This window comes from Thunnus thynnus, chromosome 16, assembly GCF_963924715.1.
Source record: "Thunnus thynnus chromosome 16, fThuThy2.1, whole genome shotgun sequence".
Lineage (NCBI taxonomy): Eukaryota > Metazoa > Chordata > Actinopteri > Scombriformes > Scombridae > Thunnus > Thunnus thynnus.
In genome coordinates this window covers 16,450,108-16,468,256 of record NC_089532.1, presented here as the reverse complement: position 1 = coordinate 16,468,256, position 18,149 = coordinate 16,450,108, and the positions used below count along the sequence as shown (strand labels likewise).

At 38.2% G+C, this 18,149-nt stretch overlaps 1 protein-coding gene across 1 annotated transcript; it reads right to left on the bottom strand.

The window, feature by feature from the left end:
- Positions 1-1,481: 1,481 nt before the first annotated feature.
- Positions 1,482-10,643, bottom strand: ivd (isovaleryl-CoA dehydrogenase). Its single transcript, XM_067613671.1, has 12 exons — positions 10,371-10,643; positions 9,560-9,649; positions 9,282-9,333; positions 9,006-9,175; positions 8,812-8,905; positions 7,324-7,454; positions 7,082-7,178; positions 5,509-5,602; positions 4,802-4,883; positions 4,537-4,641; positions 4,189-4,261; positions 1,482-2,817 (listed from the first exon to the last, which is right to left on the bottom strand). Exons 1-12 carry the CDS (start codon positions 10,500-10,502, stop codon positions 2,684-2,686), a joined length of 1,254 nt encoding a protein of 417 aa, XP_067469772.1. The 5' UTR covers positions 10,503-10,643; the 3' UTR covers positions 1,482-2,683.
- Between the last annotated feature and the right edge of the window lie 7,506 nt (positions 10,644-18,149).

Genomic DNA, 18,149 nt, shown 5'->3' with positions numbered 1-18,149 from the left:
TGCAGACACATCCAAAACATTTCACATTTTGTCTCTTTTCTGACGTTTCTATGACTGCAGAAATAGTTTCCTCATCAAGGGCTCTAGACATGCTGGCGTCATCTCCCTGCAAATAGAAAAACACTGCAGTTGTTAAAGCAAAATAAGAAAGAATTGTATAAGATGCACATTGTTTTTGCAAAATAAGCGCTACTCACACATGATAAGCCTTGGGCATCTTGAGTTGGGGGATCTAGCAGGCAAATAGTGTCTCCACTCAGTGAATGATGTGGGCCAGCGGAGACCTACTTTATGAGGAAAAGCAGTAGACAATAGCTTCCACATATTGCTCCAGCGCACCTTGGAGAATGACGTCTGATGAGGTCCCCTCCCCATTAGTGGGTGCTCCTGGTTGTAGCTTAACACTAGCTCTTCTGTGGGTCTGAGGTCTTCAGGTCCACCAGTAGCAGTGGCTGTTTTTTTGGTGGCAAAAATGGTACATATTTAAAATGTTTTTATACTTCATTTTCACTTGTTGCACCATTACTTCTTGGCTCTTTAGATGGTTCCTGTTGAAATGTAACAGAAGAATGAATAGAGGCCAAGGGTCACTATCAGATATTCTTCAATTCACTGAATCGGGCTAATTAATGGTAAATGCATTGCAGTTATGTCAGTTCTTCTAAGTTAGCAACACCATAGTTTTAAACATATATCTGATATTATCTAGCCTACTAATAATATACCCACAGTCTTACTGTATCTAGTGATCAGAATGTTCATTTACTAAAAAATAAAAATAAAACAATAAGTAGCCTAGTATAACTTACACACTTAATCTGCCAGCAATTTTTTGCCAAGCCATCTCCCCTGCTTGTTAATTGCGGCAATATTGCAGTACTGCTGAGAAGAACAGAAGCTTCTTTTTGACAATTGCATGCTCCGGGCTGCTTATATACTCTGTACACATACATAATATAAGATTGTTCAAGGTAAATGTTAGGTTGGATCAGCTGGAGCGTCAAACTTTAGCGAGTGTGGTGACGGTTAGGGTCAAGGTTAGTGTTGAGGTTAAGGTTAGGGTTAGGCCTGAGGTCAATGTTGGGGTTAGGGTTAAAGTTAAGTTGACATGCATGTGTGAAGAAACACACTGCATACAAATCTTGCAAGAGTTTGGTAAATCCTCCCTCTGGCTGATCCAGTCCAGCACCAAAATTTGTTCAAGCCAGGTTTGAGTTAACATTGACAAGACACGGCTAAATTGTGTTAATGGAACAGCATGAGCCCTGAGTGAAAGTTGACATTAATTCAAACCGGGCTTTTTCAATTAAGCGCTGATTTCATTAGCAGCGTTGATGGAACACCCCACAGGTCTTCTTCCATCTGAAGTTGATTATAAATCAAAGCAGATTGAATTCCGTGAAATGCAGCTTAAACTCTGAATTCTGACTGCTTGTGGGACATAAAATTAAGGACTAACACACCACTCACACAAATTCAAGTCAAGAAATAAAAAAAAGGTTTTTATTTTTATTTACCGCAAACAAAACTACTACAGTTCATACAATCTGTACATACTGACAGTTAAAATCAAAGTCCTTTGGAGAGGAGAAGACAAACAAATGAGGAGGGTTTCTCCTGTCGGACTGATTTAGACAGTATACAACAGTGGAATATGTTTGCTCCCAAAAAGGAACGAACAGGTTTCTAATGATTCTCTACAACAGAGTTCCCACAGACATCTTTTTTCCTCATTGATGAAAAACTCTTCAGTGTGCACTGAATCATGAAAGGAGGTTTCTGAAGATTTAACCCAAGGGGAAGGTACAAAACAAAACTCCACACATTTATGAGTAATTAAAGTAGAATCATGAGGCTTTTTTTAAATTAACTGTAGTGATAAACACTGTTAAGGTTGGAGAAAGTCATTACTGGATGTACTTGAGTTTTATTCCAGCAACAGTAGTGTAGCCAAGTGTCCTGGAGCGACACCAAGCTCCTACCAGCTCAGCCTGCAGCCTCAAAATCATCAATTTGCTGATTTCATACATTGATAATAATGGAACAGTAATCAGAAACCACTTGTTCTTACAGCAGTTGAAATGCCAATTTGACTGGATGAAGGAGAAAGTACATGTTTTCCGTCCAAATACTGAAGCCAAAACTCTTGGCAGCAGCAGTTTTTGGAGCTCTAGCAGGAGTGTTCAACACGGCACAAAAATCAGCTTTCATCTAGTCCAGTTGAAATTAAAAGATGTATCAACTGGTTTACAACTACCTCAAAGATTTTAACATGCTTACTTATTTTCATGACATGGCAGGAAAATATTATATGTGCGATACTGCCTATTTAAAAAGTTAAATAATAATAATTTTACTGCTTTATTGGCATTTCAATGGTCATCAAGTGACTGTAACGGAGACTACGGTTAGCCTAATATGAAAAACAAAATGACATCAAGGCCACTTCACATTGAATCATCATTTAATTTGTTTTGCCTGTCAGTAACTGTTAACTCTTACTGAGTGATTTCATGTACATTATATATATGAATTAAAATCCTAGGTGACAGATTCTGAGACATATGACAATCCAACAACATCCTAACAGCAGCAACATTTCATACGATGTAAGGCCCTGTGTGTGAGTAACTGTGTTCATTCACGGCAAACAGCTCATTCAGTCTTTAGAGATAAGTTCAGCTTATTTGAACATGGCGTTGAAGGCTCGTCCGATGATGAGCCGGCGTACTTCGCTTGTGCCCGCACCGATTTCATACAGCTTTGCATCACGCAGATAACGTCCCATAGGGTAGTCGTTGATGTAGCCATTACCACCTGTTGATGAGGTAGACAGAGTGACTAAAATAAGCTACATTGACACATAGATCATTACTCTTTAACTTTATTCTAGTGCAACAAAGTTATAAGGTTAGTGTGCATTTTTGTGCACAATACACACAATGTTCCCTTGAGCTGCTTAAAATAGTGATCATCTGCACAAATAAAGTTTATTCCATCCATTTAAAAGCCTGATTCAACCTTATATATAAATTGCTATTTGAAAATGTGACTGACTTTACAAACATTTAGAGCTGCAACGATTAGTCGAAAATTAATCACAGACTATTTAGACAACTGATTTCAAGTCACTTTTTAAGGAAAACAAGCGAACAAAAAAACCTAAACCGACATGTTAAAGACCAAACAACTAATCAATCAATCGAAAAAATAATCCAGATTAATCTTCAAAAATAATCATTACTTGCAGCATGCAATCATTAATCAAGTCAGCCAACTGCAGCATGTGGAGCTGTTTAAAATTTGCTGAAGAGGTCTAAATTAAGCAAGATTATAAAAAGGAAAGATATGAAATGAAACCATAATTAAGTTGACATGCAAATTTGTTTGCACAGATTATTACATTCTGTATAAAATACAGAAAATGAAGGCACTGGTCACAGCTCAGCATGAGGTAAAAAATAGCAACAGGTGGTCCAACATGAGCATAAAGTATCTCAGTCTTTTTAAAAACTGCATGTGACATAAAAGTAAATCATGTCTGTCAATCATTCTCATTAAATGACATCTATCAAAAGTTTAATCAGAAAGAAAACTCCACAGTAGGTGTTAACAATACAATTAATGGATGTCACTGTAAAACTGAGTGTTATTCCTTCTCTACACTCTCATTCATTACTTCACTAAGCCACATCTCTTGGCTTCCAAACTGTTTATAGTGTTTTCCCATTTCTCTCTATTATCATAGAAGTTTAAAATCTAAGAAGCACATCTTCCCTCCCTTTGAGCTTGTTTTCACTGTTAATAGTTTGACCACCTTCAGGAAGACGACACTCTGACATGTCCTTGAAAGACATCAGCACAGCCAACACCGCCACATCTGAGGAGGGAAGACCTATCCCCAGTGAAAGATTGCTGAAGGCATTTAAGAGGGAACTCTCCACCTGAGCTATTACTTGAACTGACCATTTTTATTCAAAATGTCACACCAACTGAAAGCGAAAGAGAGTCAAACCAAAACAGGAAGCAGCTCTAGCAAAGTGTCCATCGAAAATGTCACAAAAGGTTCATCTCCCCAACTCCAGTTATCCAAGCTGCTCCTGTTCCACTTCTATTTCCTACTATGACAAAAACATGACAGTTGCCTTCAGTTTAAGGTTCAGTTGTCATCATTTTCTTGGCACTTACCCAAACACTGAATGCCATCCAAAGCAACCTGAGTGGCGTTCTCAGCACAATACAGAATCACCCCAGCACAATCCTGCAATGGCAACACAAATCAACACAGTCATTGTGTGCAGTGGTGGGAAAAATAGTAACAGATTGGGATTTTGAAAGCTTATTTTTCTTGGTAGAAGCATTAGCATAAACCAAGTAAACACACTGTTTCAAAGCTTATAACATACCTTTTAAGATCCAAGGCCTGAAATAATCTATATTGAACACCTTTCAACGCTTTAAATTTAAAAATGACTTTTTTTCTATATACCAATTATATAATGCCTAAAAATGGAGATGAGCGAGAAATCCTCTCACCATTGCACTGAAGTGTCCCTTGTCACAAGCCCGGGCAACATTGTACACATATTGTCGACAGGAGCTCAGCCTGGTGTACATGTCAGCCATCTTGCCTTGCATTAGCTGTCAGACAGATGAACAATACACATTAGGTCAGTTTCACTCAAGTCAAATTACAGTTTTTAATTCTGTAGCTAACAGCTTCACATCTGAGGTATTATCTATTAAAAACACGTTTTTCTATTTGACTTTAATTTATTGTATAAAGTGAAGACTGAAAAACCTGAAAGTGTCCAATCTTCTGTCCAAAAGCTTCTCTGACATGTAGGTAAGGAACAGAAAAGTCCAAAACCGCCTGCATGATGCTGAAAAATAATGATACTGTTGAAGGCTGCAGAACAATTTAAGTCTGGGACACCAACAAAAAAAGTGAAAACATTCATTTTGATGTCTGTTATGGAGTTTTCTTGGATTTATTGCTCATTTTTTTCATGCTCCATAAGCATGTGGAACAAAGGAATAATGTTCCAACTCTCACTTTACAACCATTTCTAAACAGTAACAAAGGGTTCAATAAAATTTTAACACTGACATCCTCATTCATGTACAGCAGACACATGTAAACTGCACGTACATGCAAACTAACTGTGTTGCTGTGTTTTTGGCTCCAGTCAAACCCATAAAAATCTAACCAACAGACACAGTGTTTACATTTTAATTACTTCCTAAGAAAAACCCGAGGGAGTGCTACGAGGTACAATATACAAAACCAAAAGGTCAGATTAATTAGCAATTACTTAGGAAAATGAATGAGTGAGCATGGGGACTGGATTCAGGCAACTAACGGACAGCACTACGCAAAACTTCAGCTAAATGTTTTGCAAATATGCTAGAGGACATAAACATTACACCCGACATGTCACATTTTATGCATCATTTTCATATTTCTGTCCATGTTGTAATTCAAGCCTAGTTCTGGTATGAACTTACCCGATAGGTCCTGATGAGAGAACCAACCTCTCCAGATCTAGGCCGCTCATCATCACATAAACACCTTTGTTCAACGGACCCAGGATGTTCTTCTCTAAAACAAATTAAATCAAAATAAATTAAAGGTCTACATGAAAAAAAAAAAAAAAAAAAGAAGTTAAATCTGCACACGGATCAGACAACACACACACATGCAAAGAAATGAGCCGAAACAAAGATGGTACTGATCCATGGATCCTCCTGTTTTACACAAGTGCATTATGATGTAGGGCTGTGAGATATGACAGAAATCTCATATCCCGATATGGGTCATTTAATATCCAGATAACGATACATATCACGATAAAGTGCATTTTCTGTAAATTCAATGAATAGTTTATATATAATGACCACATGGAAAGGCCTGTTTCTTATTACATTTTGAATTATATACTCCACAAATAAAAGGTACTTACTAATATTTGATTATTTTTCTCCTTTTATTTAGAACCTTTGTGCAAATTTTCAATTAAGCATGTAACAAAATATGAAATATTAATGTATAAAATATAAAAGGTAAGTAGAAACTTATTGTTTGACATGATTCTTGTGTATGTGTTCGAGTCTGTTGTGGGGAAAGGTCTGCGACGTAATTTGCAAAGTACAGTTCTAGTCTGTGTCAGACTTTTCATAGCCAAACCACGTCAATGCAACGGAAGTAGCCCCTCTTTTAGGTACAAGCTCTTCGTTTTGTCTTGGCTGGTTGGAGTCCTTCTCCTGTTCAGAATTACCCTGATCTGTGTCATGTTCACTCTCCTCCATGTTCGTTTGTGTTGCCTTCATGCAAATTTCCTGCCTGCCATCCGTGCCGTGCAGAAGAACGCAAAGCGTCGTCCAAATGATGACAAATATTGCAGCAACAGTGTGATTTGAAACATGATGAAATAAACGATAGAGCATAATATGAAACGACAGACGTTTTTCTATTGTCACACAATTTACAGACGGGTGACAAATTAAAGGAAAAACCAACATCAAGTGTCTTATTAGGTGTTGGGCCACCATGTGCTGCCAGAACAGCTTCAATGCGCCTTGACATTGATTCTACAAGTGTCTGAACTCTACTGGAGAGATGAACAGCATTCTTCAGAAGGATATTCCCTCATCTGGTGTTTTGATGATGGTGGTGGAGAGCGCTGTCTAACACATCAGTCCAAAACCTCCCATAGGTGTTCAGTTGGGTTGAGATCTGGTGACTGTGAAGGCCACAGCATATGATTCACATCATTTTCATACTCATCAAACCATTCAGTGACCCCTCGTGCCCTGTGAAATGGGGCATTGTCATCCTGGAAGAGACCACTCCCATCAGGATAGAAATGTTTCATCATAGGATAAAGGTGATCACTCAGAATAACTTTGTATTGATTCGCAGTGACCCTTCCCTTCCCCAAAGCATAACAGAGCCACCAGATCCCCTCACTGTAGGGGTCAAGCATTCAGACCTGTACCAGTTTTTCCTTTCATTTGTCACCCGCCTGTATATTGTCATATGGCATAGCCCTAATATGGCAGAGTGTGCACTTTAACACACCTGGGACTTTGCAGTCTTCAAAGATCAGCTCGCAGGTGTTGGATCCCCTCATGCCGAGTTTATCGAGCTTCTGTGCTGTGGAGAAACCTGGCATTCCCTGCAGGACAAACATATGCATTCAACGGCTGAGGCAGTCACATACCAGGAAACAGACCATGAAAACATGTAAACCATCACATCCCCTTGGCCACGAGTGAATCCTGAGGCGGGGACAGAATACATCTGCACTTGACTGGACTTACCTTTTCAACAATGAAAGCTGTGATGCCTTTTTGATGGGCCTCAGGATTTGTCTTGGCATAAACGATAAGGACGTCGGCATCTGGCCCGTTTGTGATCCAGAACTTGTTTCCATTCAGAACATAATAGTCGCCTGTGGAAAAACTTCACAGTTAAAATAAAGATCGAGTGGAACTAAAACTGAGTTACACTGCAGAATTAAGATTGTGAAAACACCTGTCTAGATCCATGGTAAAATCCCTTACACCATAATCTTGAATGAGCACATATTTACAGGTGTTACTCACAGGCTTAAGTAGAGAAAGCATGAGTGCATTTAATAAGTACCTTCTCATAAAACATTTAGGCAATCACATTTTCAGACACCTCAACAATAACTTCTCTCATCCTGGCAACACCTCAATCTCTTTGGTCAAACCTGCACAGATCAAAACACTCACCATTACTCTATCATTAACCTTGCAAACCATCATAGCTTCTAAATAGTATTTATAAGGCACGAGGTAAGATGCAGTCACCAAATGATCACATCCTAGAGCTGATGGCACTTTGACATGTCATCTGAAATTCATGTTTATGTATCTTCTTTTATGCCATTTTGTTTCCTTTTGATGGTTTCCTTGACTGGCTGTCATCATGCTTAGCAGTTGGCGGAATACAAATTGCTGATTTTATTACTTATCTATGCAGCAATGTGTGATCCATGTCTACGTCCACTTGTCCACCACTAGCATGCAAATGTAGCTATGTTCTAAACAGAGACTACACTTATGATAGATAATTTAAAAACCAAATTAGAAGCAGGTTTGTGAAATAAGTCACAGTTAATGTTGGGAAGAGACAACTTAGGAGGTTCTAAACTTAGCTCTGTGCATGCTGTGAAAGAGATTAAAACATCACTTCTTCTCTGTTCCTGAACCCTCTGCCGGGCTGCAAAATGAGCAGCCTAAATAGTTCTCTTATCAGGGTGCACAGCTTGTCAGTGACTCGATGTGACATGAGATGTTGTTAACTTAAATACATACAATGCAGGATAGACCATCTATCTCAGGGGGGACTAGTCTGTGGCCCTACAGGACTAAATTATAAACAGGTTGTAATGTTTTGCTTTGTTGTTTGTTTGACTGAAAAGAATTCTGAAGAAAATATTTTCAGCTCTCTAAACACTGCTCACACTGACAGTCTGGCCATGTAGCACACACATGCCTCCCTGCTGTTTCAGAGTCACTTGGTAAATGTGATATTCAGTGTAAAAAGGAATAATTGCCATCAGTGGGTTTTTTTTTTAAAGCCTTGATTCAGTAGAATAAAAAAATGATGATTCTGATCAACAGCAGAGAAACTACAGAAACTAGCACTATTTAGTGGCAAGGATGGCATCCATATACATAAATGAATATAGATCTGTTCATGTAGAGTAAATATATTAACAAGTCAGCACACTGTTGAATAATCATAGTATGTAGCACTGATGCAGAGGAATGAATCACCTTGCTTCTTGGCTTTAAGTTTCATGGACACGACATCAGAACCAGCGTTGGGCTCACTCATGGCCAGAGCTCCTACATGCTCCCCTGTCATTAACTGGCAAAAGGAAAGACAAAGATAACAACAAAGGATTAAATCAACTTTCCTTTTGTGTTTTAGGCATTTTTCAAACTGTATGAGCTGCTTTGTTCCTGACCTTTGGCAAGTACTTTTCCTTCTGTTTCTCGTTTCCGTGCCGCACCATCTGATTGACACAGAGGTTAGAGTGGGCACCGTAACTAAGAGCAATGGCTGCTGACACTCGTGACATTTCCTCCATAACAATGACGTGATCTAGGTAGCCCAGTCCTGTGCCTCCATATTCCACTGAAAGAAACATACAGTGTAAATTTACTGGGAAACACCAACAACAACAAAAGAGAACAGCTTTGAATCATTAACTCTGATCACTTTTTTCCTCCAGCTGTCTTACCTGGAGCAGTGATCCCAAGGAGTCCCATCTCCCCCATATCTTTCCAAAACTCCTGGTGGAAAGGCAACATAAAAAGATAATTACAGTACCACAACAGCTTATGATGGTTTTATCACCAAAACAAAAATGCTGCTCAATAGGTTTCATGTTAAATGGAAATACAGATCTTCCATAAGATATACAGCAAGGGTGTGGGTGGATCATGTTGAACTTTCCTGAATTATGCAACTCAACCAGTGAACAACAGGTTATGTGCACAATGAAGCACTTCAACTCACCCGCATTCCTGGAAATTCATTACTTTTGTCAATCTCATCAGCATGAGGTGCAAGTTTTTCTGCACAGAATTTACGAACCGTCTGCCTGAGCTGTGCAAAAGACACAAAGGATATATTATTAATTAACAAATGTATATATATCATTGTTTTTCCCCTCATTTAACTGCAAGGCAATCATGCATAAATGTGTTACTTGACATTATATTAAACTTTATAAATGACCAGGATTGGAGGGCAGAGCCTTTCATCCAATCAGATCCTTTATATGAACCCCACCCCCTGCTCTCCTCCCTACCAGTGTCCAGACTGCCACTTGGTACCAACTATCTACCACTGACCTCTTGTCACCTTGTAATGTATATATAAATCTTAATGGAAAGTAGCTTCGTGTGAACCTTTAACCCCTCGCTACCTTTTCAAAACACACCGGCCAGCTGTTTTAGCTACCAGGGCTAATGCTAGTTCAAGCTAAATATAACGCTGGCCCTATGAGTTATTGATACCGCAAACATTTTTTTAATTAAGCGAACACATAATGAATGTCAATTTACGTTAAATAGCTGTCGAGTGCTTAAAATCTGTTTAAGTGGTTAGCAAGGTCTGCTAATATCAAGGGCTACCCTTAGCTAGTTACGTCATCACGTCATGTGCACTACGTCCTTAAATAACAGCCTTCTTACGTCCTTAAAACTTACACCATCCTGTAATTTAACTTTGTTTTCATATCACTGGAGCAGTTTTTTTTACCACAAGCTGTTACACTGCAGAGAAAAGGTGGACTTTGTGTTGCTCCTTAGCTCGTTAGGCTAACCTGTATCTGCTCTTCGGTGAGTCCGTTCACCACATCGTCCACCGGGATTGCAGCCCCGGCGCATCCCCTCCTCGCCACCGCGGGGATGGATAACCTGGATCCGAGGCGGAGGACGTTTCTGACGGCAAACATGATGTTGCTTGTGGGACCGAGAGATGGAGAATATAGTGCCGAAAGTTACGTAATAGGTACCCCGGGGAAGCAGCCCCGGACGTGTCTCGATGGTTACCAAAGCTAGAGTTGAGAAACTCTCGCGAGAGTTGTATGCGTTGTTTCTTAATTTTGTGCGTTGTACAAAATAATTATGTTTTATGATGTGACAATGCTGTGCTTAAGGTCTTGTTAGGTTTAGGCACAAAAACACTTGGTTAGGGTCAGGGAAAAACCATGGTTTGGGTTAAAATGATCACTCTCGCGAGACCTTTCGCGGGTCTGGTATTACCATCTGTACACGACCAAGCTGCCCTTTGCAAGACAGAAGCAAGAGGTCTCACTCTGGCAATATTTCTTGGTACCACAAACGTCATCCACACAGGCGTCCCATCTCCGGTACCATCTTGACGTATTATCGCCACCAACTGGACTGGAGTGTATATCATTAGACTAAACTGACGGTAAACAAACACAAACAGACCAGCTTATACAGTAAATTAAACTACGATATATAGTTTCCCCAAATGCCTGTAGTTTTTATTTTTTATTTTTTATTTCTATGTCATGCCAAACATTTGGCCCATCCTGTATGAGATTACAAGACACCACTATTTTGCAAAACATGCATCTTCCAGTAATACATAAACAGAAGCATGAAAAAGAGAAGAAACACAAACAAATAATTGAAACAATACAAAACAAACATCCCAAATGAACTGTTCATAGATTAGAAGTTTAACATATCTAGAGATTATCTCTGTAAGGACTTCCCCCCCTATCTTCTCCCAGGCTTTCTCCAAGTAACTGGCTAATTCATATGTTTCTATTTGACCAGCCAACTCAGTCTTTGTGCGTCATCCATTTTTACAAAGTCAATATATATTTTTATCTTACTAAACAAAGGATTGCGCAGTTCCCAATAAAAAGGACAGTAGAAAACAAAATTAAACTCATTTTCTGTATTATTTAGACAGCACATTGGACAAATCTGCTTTTAAAGTATCCATTTTTATAGTAGGATTTATAGTAGGCTTTTAAATCCGTTATTGTCTATCCCTGTCCCTGTGTACAGTTTCTCTATGCTGAAATCTTAGTTGACTCCAGATTTGATGTGTGGACATTTTTATTAAATACATTGATTTTGGAATATCCAACATATAAATAGATACATAGCTGAAACAATTAATTCCTTAAAACTATATTTTTTGACCAGGTTGTAAACAACAAGTGCTGCATATTCCCAAACAAATTTTGAATTGAATTAGCACAAACCACTTGACAGAGTAAACCTGAGCATTTGCGGCCCCTGGAGGTCAGCCTTGCCTCAGTCAATGGTGGAATGTAACTAAGTATATTTACTCAAGTAGTGTACTTAAATACTATTTTAAGGTACTTGAACTTTTCTTGAGGATTTCCATTTTATGCTACATGATACTTCTACACTTCATTTCAGAGGGAAATGTGTACTTTTTATTGTACAACATTTATTTGACAGCTTTAGTTATTAGTTACGATTCAGATTAAATTTTTATAACATAATGATAAGCTTAAATTACAATGCATTATTATGTATTAAAACAGTGGTTTCCAAACTTTTTGCCTTTTGGCCCCTTCCACAAAAAAATATGTGTATTTTTGTCTTTTTGTCATGTTTCAGATGTCTGTGAGATGTCTGCAGTTCCAACATGGTTTAAAATAAATAACAGTTAGAGGCCCAAAGAGGTAAAACTTTTCAATATTTTACCAAAATGCAAAGATTCAAGAAATGTTCTGAAAACGTATCCAAATTTACAGTAGAAAAATGTTTTTTCTTCTTTCCAACCCAATCTTTCATCTCAGATTCATCTCATGACCCTCACAAAGCTAAAACAGTAAAATGCTGCTTATGCACTGACTCATTGGTATTAATTATGTACTTTGGTAAATTTATTTAACTTATCAGTCACAGTCTGAGTTTCTGCAAAACAAGTACTTTTACTTTAGTTCTTTAAGTAATTTTAGCTGATAATACTTCTATACTTAAGTAGTAATGCAGGACTTTTACTTGTAATGAAGTATTTTTACATTGTGGTATTTATACTTTTACTTAAAGAGAGGATCTGAGTACTTCTTCCACTGCTGGCCTCAGTATTATGAAAGTTAGCTTTATAGCACCAAGGGAAGGTTGTTTTTTTTGTGGTTACTTAACCTCGGTTACAATGCATGTTCACACTGTGGTGACTCTCAACGTTGTTTTCGTTCTTCTGTCTTTCACCAACCTGAATAGAAATCTGTGTTTAATATATTTGATGAAATTTAAGTAACAAAACAGACAAAAAAAACCCTAACTTAACAAACACCCCCTATGTTAAACCAGGGCTCATTTAAAGGACATCACCATTGGTTTTTCAAGCCTTTGCATCAGACTCATCCAGCTGTGGATCTACTGATGCATCTATAAATTGTCTATTTGTATTGTCATCTGTGAGGGGATGGTCCAGGTCCAAATACTTTCCCGGTAAACATGGGATGTGTGGAGACTGTTTTTGACAGGAAGTGCCAATCTCAGTCACTACCACAAAGAGGAAGAATGGTCCCAAAAAAAAGAGGAAGGGAACAACTGTAAAGACAGGGCTGTGATGAAGACAGAGAAGAGGACAAAAAGTGCCACAGCATGTTTTTCTTCATAACAGTGGGTAAAGTTGCATAGCGCACATGTGGATGCAGGTATTTATGTACAGTATGTGGGTCTGTGTGTGTGCATGCATGTGACAAGTAAGATGAGTATGAAAAGAAGAGGAGAAGAGGAGATGGTATTTTGGTCAGAAGCCAAGGCCAAGTTCCTCTTTGCATCATGTTGATGTCAGAAAGCATGTATATGCTAGACTGCTAATAAAACTTAAATGAAGTGCTGGTGTTTTTGTCATTCTGTGAGTTCTTCTGTATGAGTGAAGGTTGTTCCCATCTGTACTTTTTATTTGAGAACCAAAAGGTAAAAGAGTAGAAACTGTAAAGGATTTCTTGTCATTTCCATATAATACACGTGGATGTTACAGAAATGATGCAACTTAAGACAAAAGAGAGCAGACAGTGAGATTTATTAAAGATGTTTTTAACTGTTCAGGATTGTACATGTATATGGACTGTCGTGGAGTGAGGACACTGCCAGAAAATAGGCCTCAATCTGACTGATTACACAGCAGATTTGCTTAAGATTAGATACTAAAATCATTCATCTACCTAAGTGGAGTGTATTATATTCTTATCTGAATCATTATTATTGCTTTTATTCCTTTTATCCAACTTCTCTGCCCCTCACTAGTCCTTTACTCCTTTCTTGCCTTTGCAAATAACACCCCAGTCACATCATCCAACCCTACCCTCATGTCTTGAGGTAATGTGTAAACCTCCAGCCTCATCAGAGTGAAGCCGATCTCCTTCAGACTTGCACAGACCTGGGTCTCATTCAGCTGGACCACAGAGATGTTTACCCTGGGCCCCATGACATAGTAACTCTCTTGCAGGTGTCAGGAGCCCATGGATGTGGCCCAGAGCTCTCTTAAAGGCAGCCAGCACATCAGTGGGGAGGATGTTGGTGGCGACCAGACAAAGTCTTGCAGTTCTCTCTTTCCATGCTACATAATATGCTACATTTGATCTTATCTTATACTCATATTTGGAACAGAAAGCAACAAATAAGTGGAGCTGTGGGACCTTTTGATATGATTTAAGATTAGTGATAGCATTATGAAACCACTAAAGAAAACACCTTGTAAATGCAAATCACTTCCTGATGACAACACTTTGTTACACCTCTATTGTCTCAATGATTATCTCATTGTGGATTGCAACTTTTCAGACATAGGCCACAGAAGTAATAATTAATCTGTTCATACTGTGGTCCCTCCAGCTTGCAGACGTGCTGCAAGTATGGTGTCCAGTCAACACTGCAGTCTCCCTCACCCTGGAGCCAGCGCCTCAGGTCCTGTCAGTTGAACTCCAGGTACCTGGAACAGGGTGGGACCTGAACCGATGTCCACCAGCAGCAAACTACATCAAGTATTCTGATGGTATTAAAATAGACTCCACATCCCACTCATGTATCTTAAAGGTATCATGTGGAGTTTTTGACCACTAGTGGCTCCGTGGAGCAATATTTGATTACTATTATATTGTCTAATGCTCTACTAGAAGGAAATAAAATCATTACGTTTGTTAGACATCAGTGATCTAGACTTATAAACACTAAAAGAAAACATAACTGTGTGTGTTTACAAGAAGAATCCACAAGTGTTCAAAAGGTCAGTATTATTTCCACTCATGAAAAATTGACCCACGTCTCAGAAATGTCATCATTTAGCTCTCTTGAGATGTAATAAAGATGTTTGACCAAATTGACCTACTGCTCAGGCAAAATTGACCTACATGATAGGAATTTTTCTTTTTCTGAATTACAGTGTACATTTGACAACAGTTTCTTAATCAAGCATTTTTTTTACCAATTCTATAGGTGAATAGATTATGATGTTCACTTATAAGGACTCAGGCATCCTTATAGTTGTTCCCTAAATTGAATGCCAATGATCTGATTTCAAGGTCACTGTGGCACCGAGTCAATCAGCCATCAGTATGGCTGGATTGATGTCCGAGTTCTCTCACACAAAACAGGGGCCTCTTTGTTTTAATTGTACATTTGTTTGGGATTGGGATGCTAATACACAGTATAAACTGAAATCATAAGTACCTTTAGCTCCTCCAGTTTTACTTTGTCATATGGAAGGGTCGTGTGTCAAAGGTACTGGAGTACTGGTTGATTTTTGGGGCTCTCTTGGCAAAATATAATGAAGCTGTCGTGTGCTCTGTGCTGTGTGCACTGATGCAGTTTAGCCAGTCCTGTCAAACTGTGAATTTCTCTAGAAATCAAGGTAACGTTTAAGCATTTTTTCCTCTTTAAAACATCTTCATCACATCTCAAGAGAGCTAAGAAAGTCCATTTTCTGCACATTTCTCTTGACTGTATAATATAAATTTTGCAATGATGTTCAGTGTGGCCAAAACCATGATGCACAATATGACTATATACATGAGTTGATGACAATGCCACATTTCCCCATAGTTTAGTTAGTATGCCTGATTACTAAAAACACTGCAATACTATTTTTACCTTTTCATATCATTGCAGCAGACACCACAAAAAAAAAAAAAAAAAAAAAAAAATTCAAGATAGATGGTGATTGCAATTTCATACACTTTTATCAAGTAGAGGGTCTTGGCTCACTTAACAGACGTCAGCTCTATTACAATAAAGGGCCATTCTGTTGGTTTTGCATGTTTTAGCCTATTTAATTCAAATGAAGAAGCACCTCAGCCCCATCAAATGTATGCTTCTGCTGGTAGCCTTAACTGCTTGACGGAGGAGGACCACACACAGACTTGTTTGTTTCAACTTCTTCTTGATTCAAATAGCATTGTGCTGAATCAAAGTCCAACGTTTCAACTTATCAGGGGCCAAACAGGAACATTGGGTTGAAAACCACTTTTTATACATTTTCAAACATCACATAAGACATCCTGTAGGATAATCACATCATTCAGTCATCAAATCATCATCTGTGTCACCTCTATTGTTATCAGTGTTTGCTTTACACTTTATGGCACCATCTTGTGGTAAAATCAAAACAAATCAATCCAGCCAAAAGAACAAACAAAAAATCAAAGTCCAGTGTAATGTCCAACAATTAAGGAGTAAGGAAACACCTCAAGTCTAACTCTTCATTCAGTCCATATGGTGATAATGTGTTTAATTGATGTTTCCAAAATGCCTCATGTTTCAAAAGCAACAGATCCAGATCGCCAACTCGCTTATTGCAATTCACTTTCTCATTGCCTTGAAAGTGTAGACTAGAAATTGTGTAGCTTGTTCTAGAAACTGTTTTGCTATAGTATAAGTTAGATCTTATCTCCTAATAGTGCTGTTTGTGTTCTGAAATCCAAATTTTCAATTGCTGTTTTGTGTTTGTGGGAATGAAAAAACGACAATTGAAAAGTTGGAGTCACAGTTAAAGTCAAATTAAAGTTAGACCATTTACTTTACATATAAGCCTACTTTACATCATAGTTCATGTTTGTTTTAAAGTAATGCAGAGCAGACTTTTCAAATCACTAACCACTAAACTATTAAATGAATCACTTAAAACTGAATCTCTGCTGATTTATTTTATTGCATACATATTTAAAATTAGTGAAAATCAATGGATGCCTGCAATGATTAAAGTCTGTCTTAAAACAACAGTCAAGTGCCCAATATGAACAGTGAAAGAGATTTTGCTCGCTGTAATCATTCCTCTTGCTCATACTGACTATTCAAAGATCCCCTTCAAATGTTCTTTCAATGTAAGTGATGGGAACAAAATCCACAGTGTGTCCACACAGTCATTTAGTGCAAAAATGCATTTAAAAGTTTATCTGAAGCTCATATGAGGCTTCAACAGTCTGAGTTAGTCATATCAAGTGGATATTAAGTGTGTTTCCTCGGACAGTGTTTCCCTGTTGAGCTGCAGTGGAAGTATAGTAACAAAAAGAGGAACTTTGGCACTAAAAAGACTGTAACGTTGAAAGATATCTATTTGATTTGATTCATTTGGATGGCTGAAGCTTCGTATTAGCTTCAGATTAACTTAAATACATTTTTGCACAGAAGGAGGACTGTGGATTTTGTCCACCATCATTTACATTCTAAATGCATTATGAAATGATCTTCTGATGGTCAGTATGAACAGGAGGGATAATTACAGCAAGAAAAACTTAAATGTTCATCTGGGTACTTGACTGTTAATTTAATACAGACTTGAAAAATTATGAACTCGTCCTTTAAGTCCTAAATTGGCCTTTTAACATTGATCCACAATATGGATTTCAGGAGGTTGGTCTGTCATAAGTGAATTCCCAAAATGCAAAAGTTTAATCTACATTTATTTTCAATTTCTACGTCTTTTAAGCATTTTGGAAAGATGTTTTCATCTCTATCAAATGTGCTCTCAAACCATTATCTCACCATCAGTGAAAGCTCTGTGTAGGCATCTCAGTTTCCATGACACTACTGTCAAGTCTGTCAAAGTCAGAGTGTAGTTAAACTCCAGGTCAAGCCCAGGAAGCAGCCTGTGTAGTCACTGTCACTCCATCTTCTCTTCTATTCTCATTCATCATTACTCTTTAACTGTGTATCACACCTCAGCCCAGTTTCATTGAAGCCGAACCCTCACAGATCTAAGATGACCTGACCTGCTAGATCACGCCTTTGTCACGCCTACAATATGTTAATACAAGACAAACAACCTAATCATATCTCACTGAATCAAAACCAGGCACATGTAGCCTGGTGACACATAATGCTGATACATATCTCACTTTCAGTGAAAGTTTAAGTTTCAGTTCTTTCGTTTTTTGTTCTGTTTTATCATCTGGTTTCATATTCTTCACACTCAATCTTTGCTCTGAGGGATTTTCTGAAGATATGTGTCAGCAGTATAACAGCACAGGAGCGTCACCCATCTGATAATTTAATGTTCAAATATTTTTTGTTTTTTTTATGTATTTCCCGCACAATACCACTAGTGAGTTTATAGAGACAGCATGCACCGTCAGGCA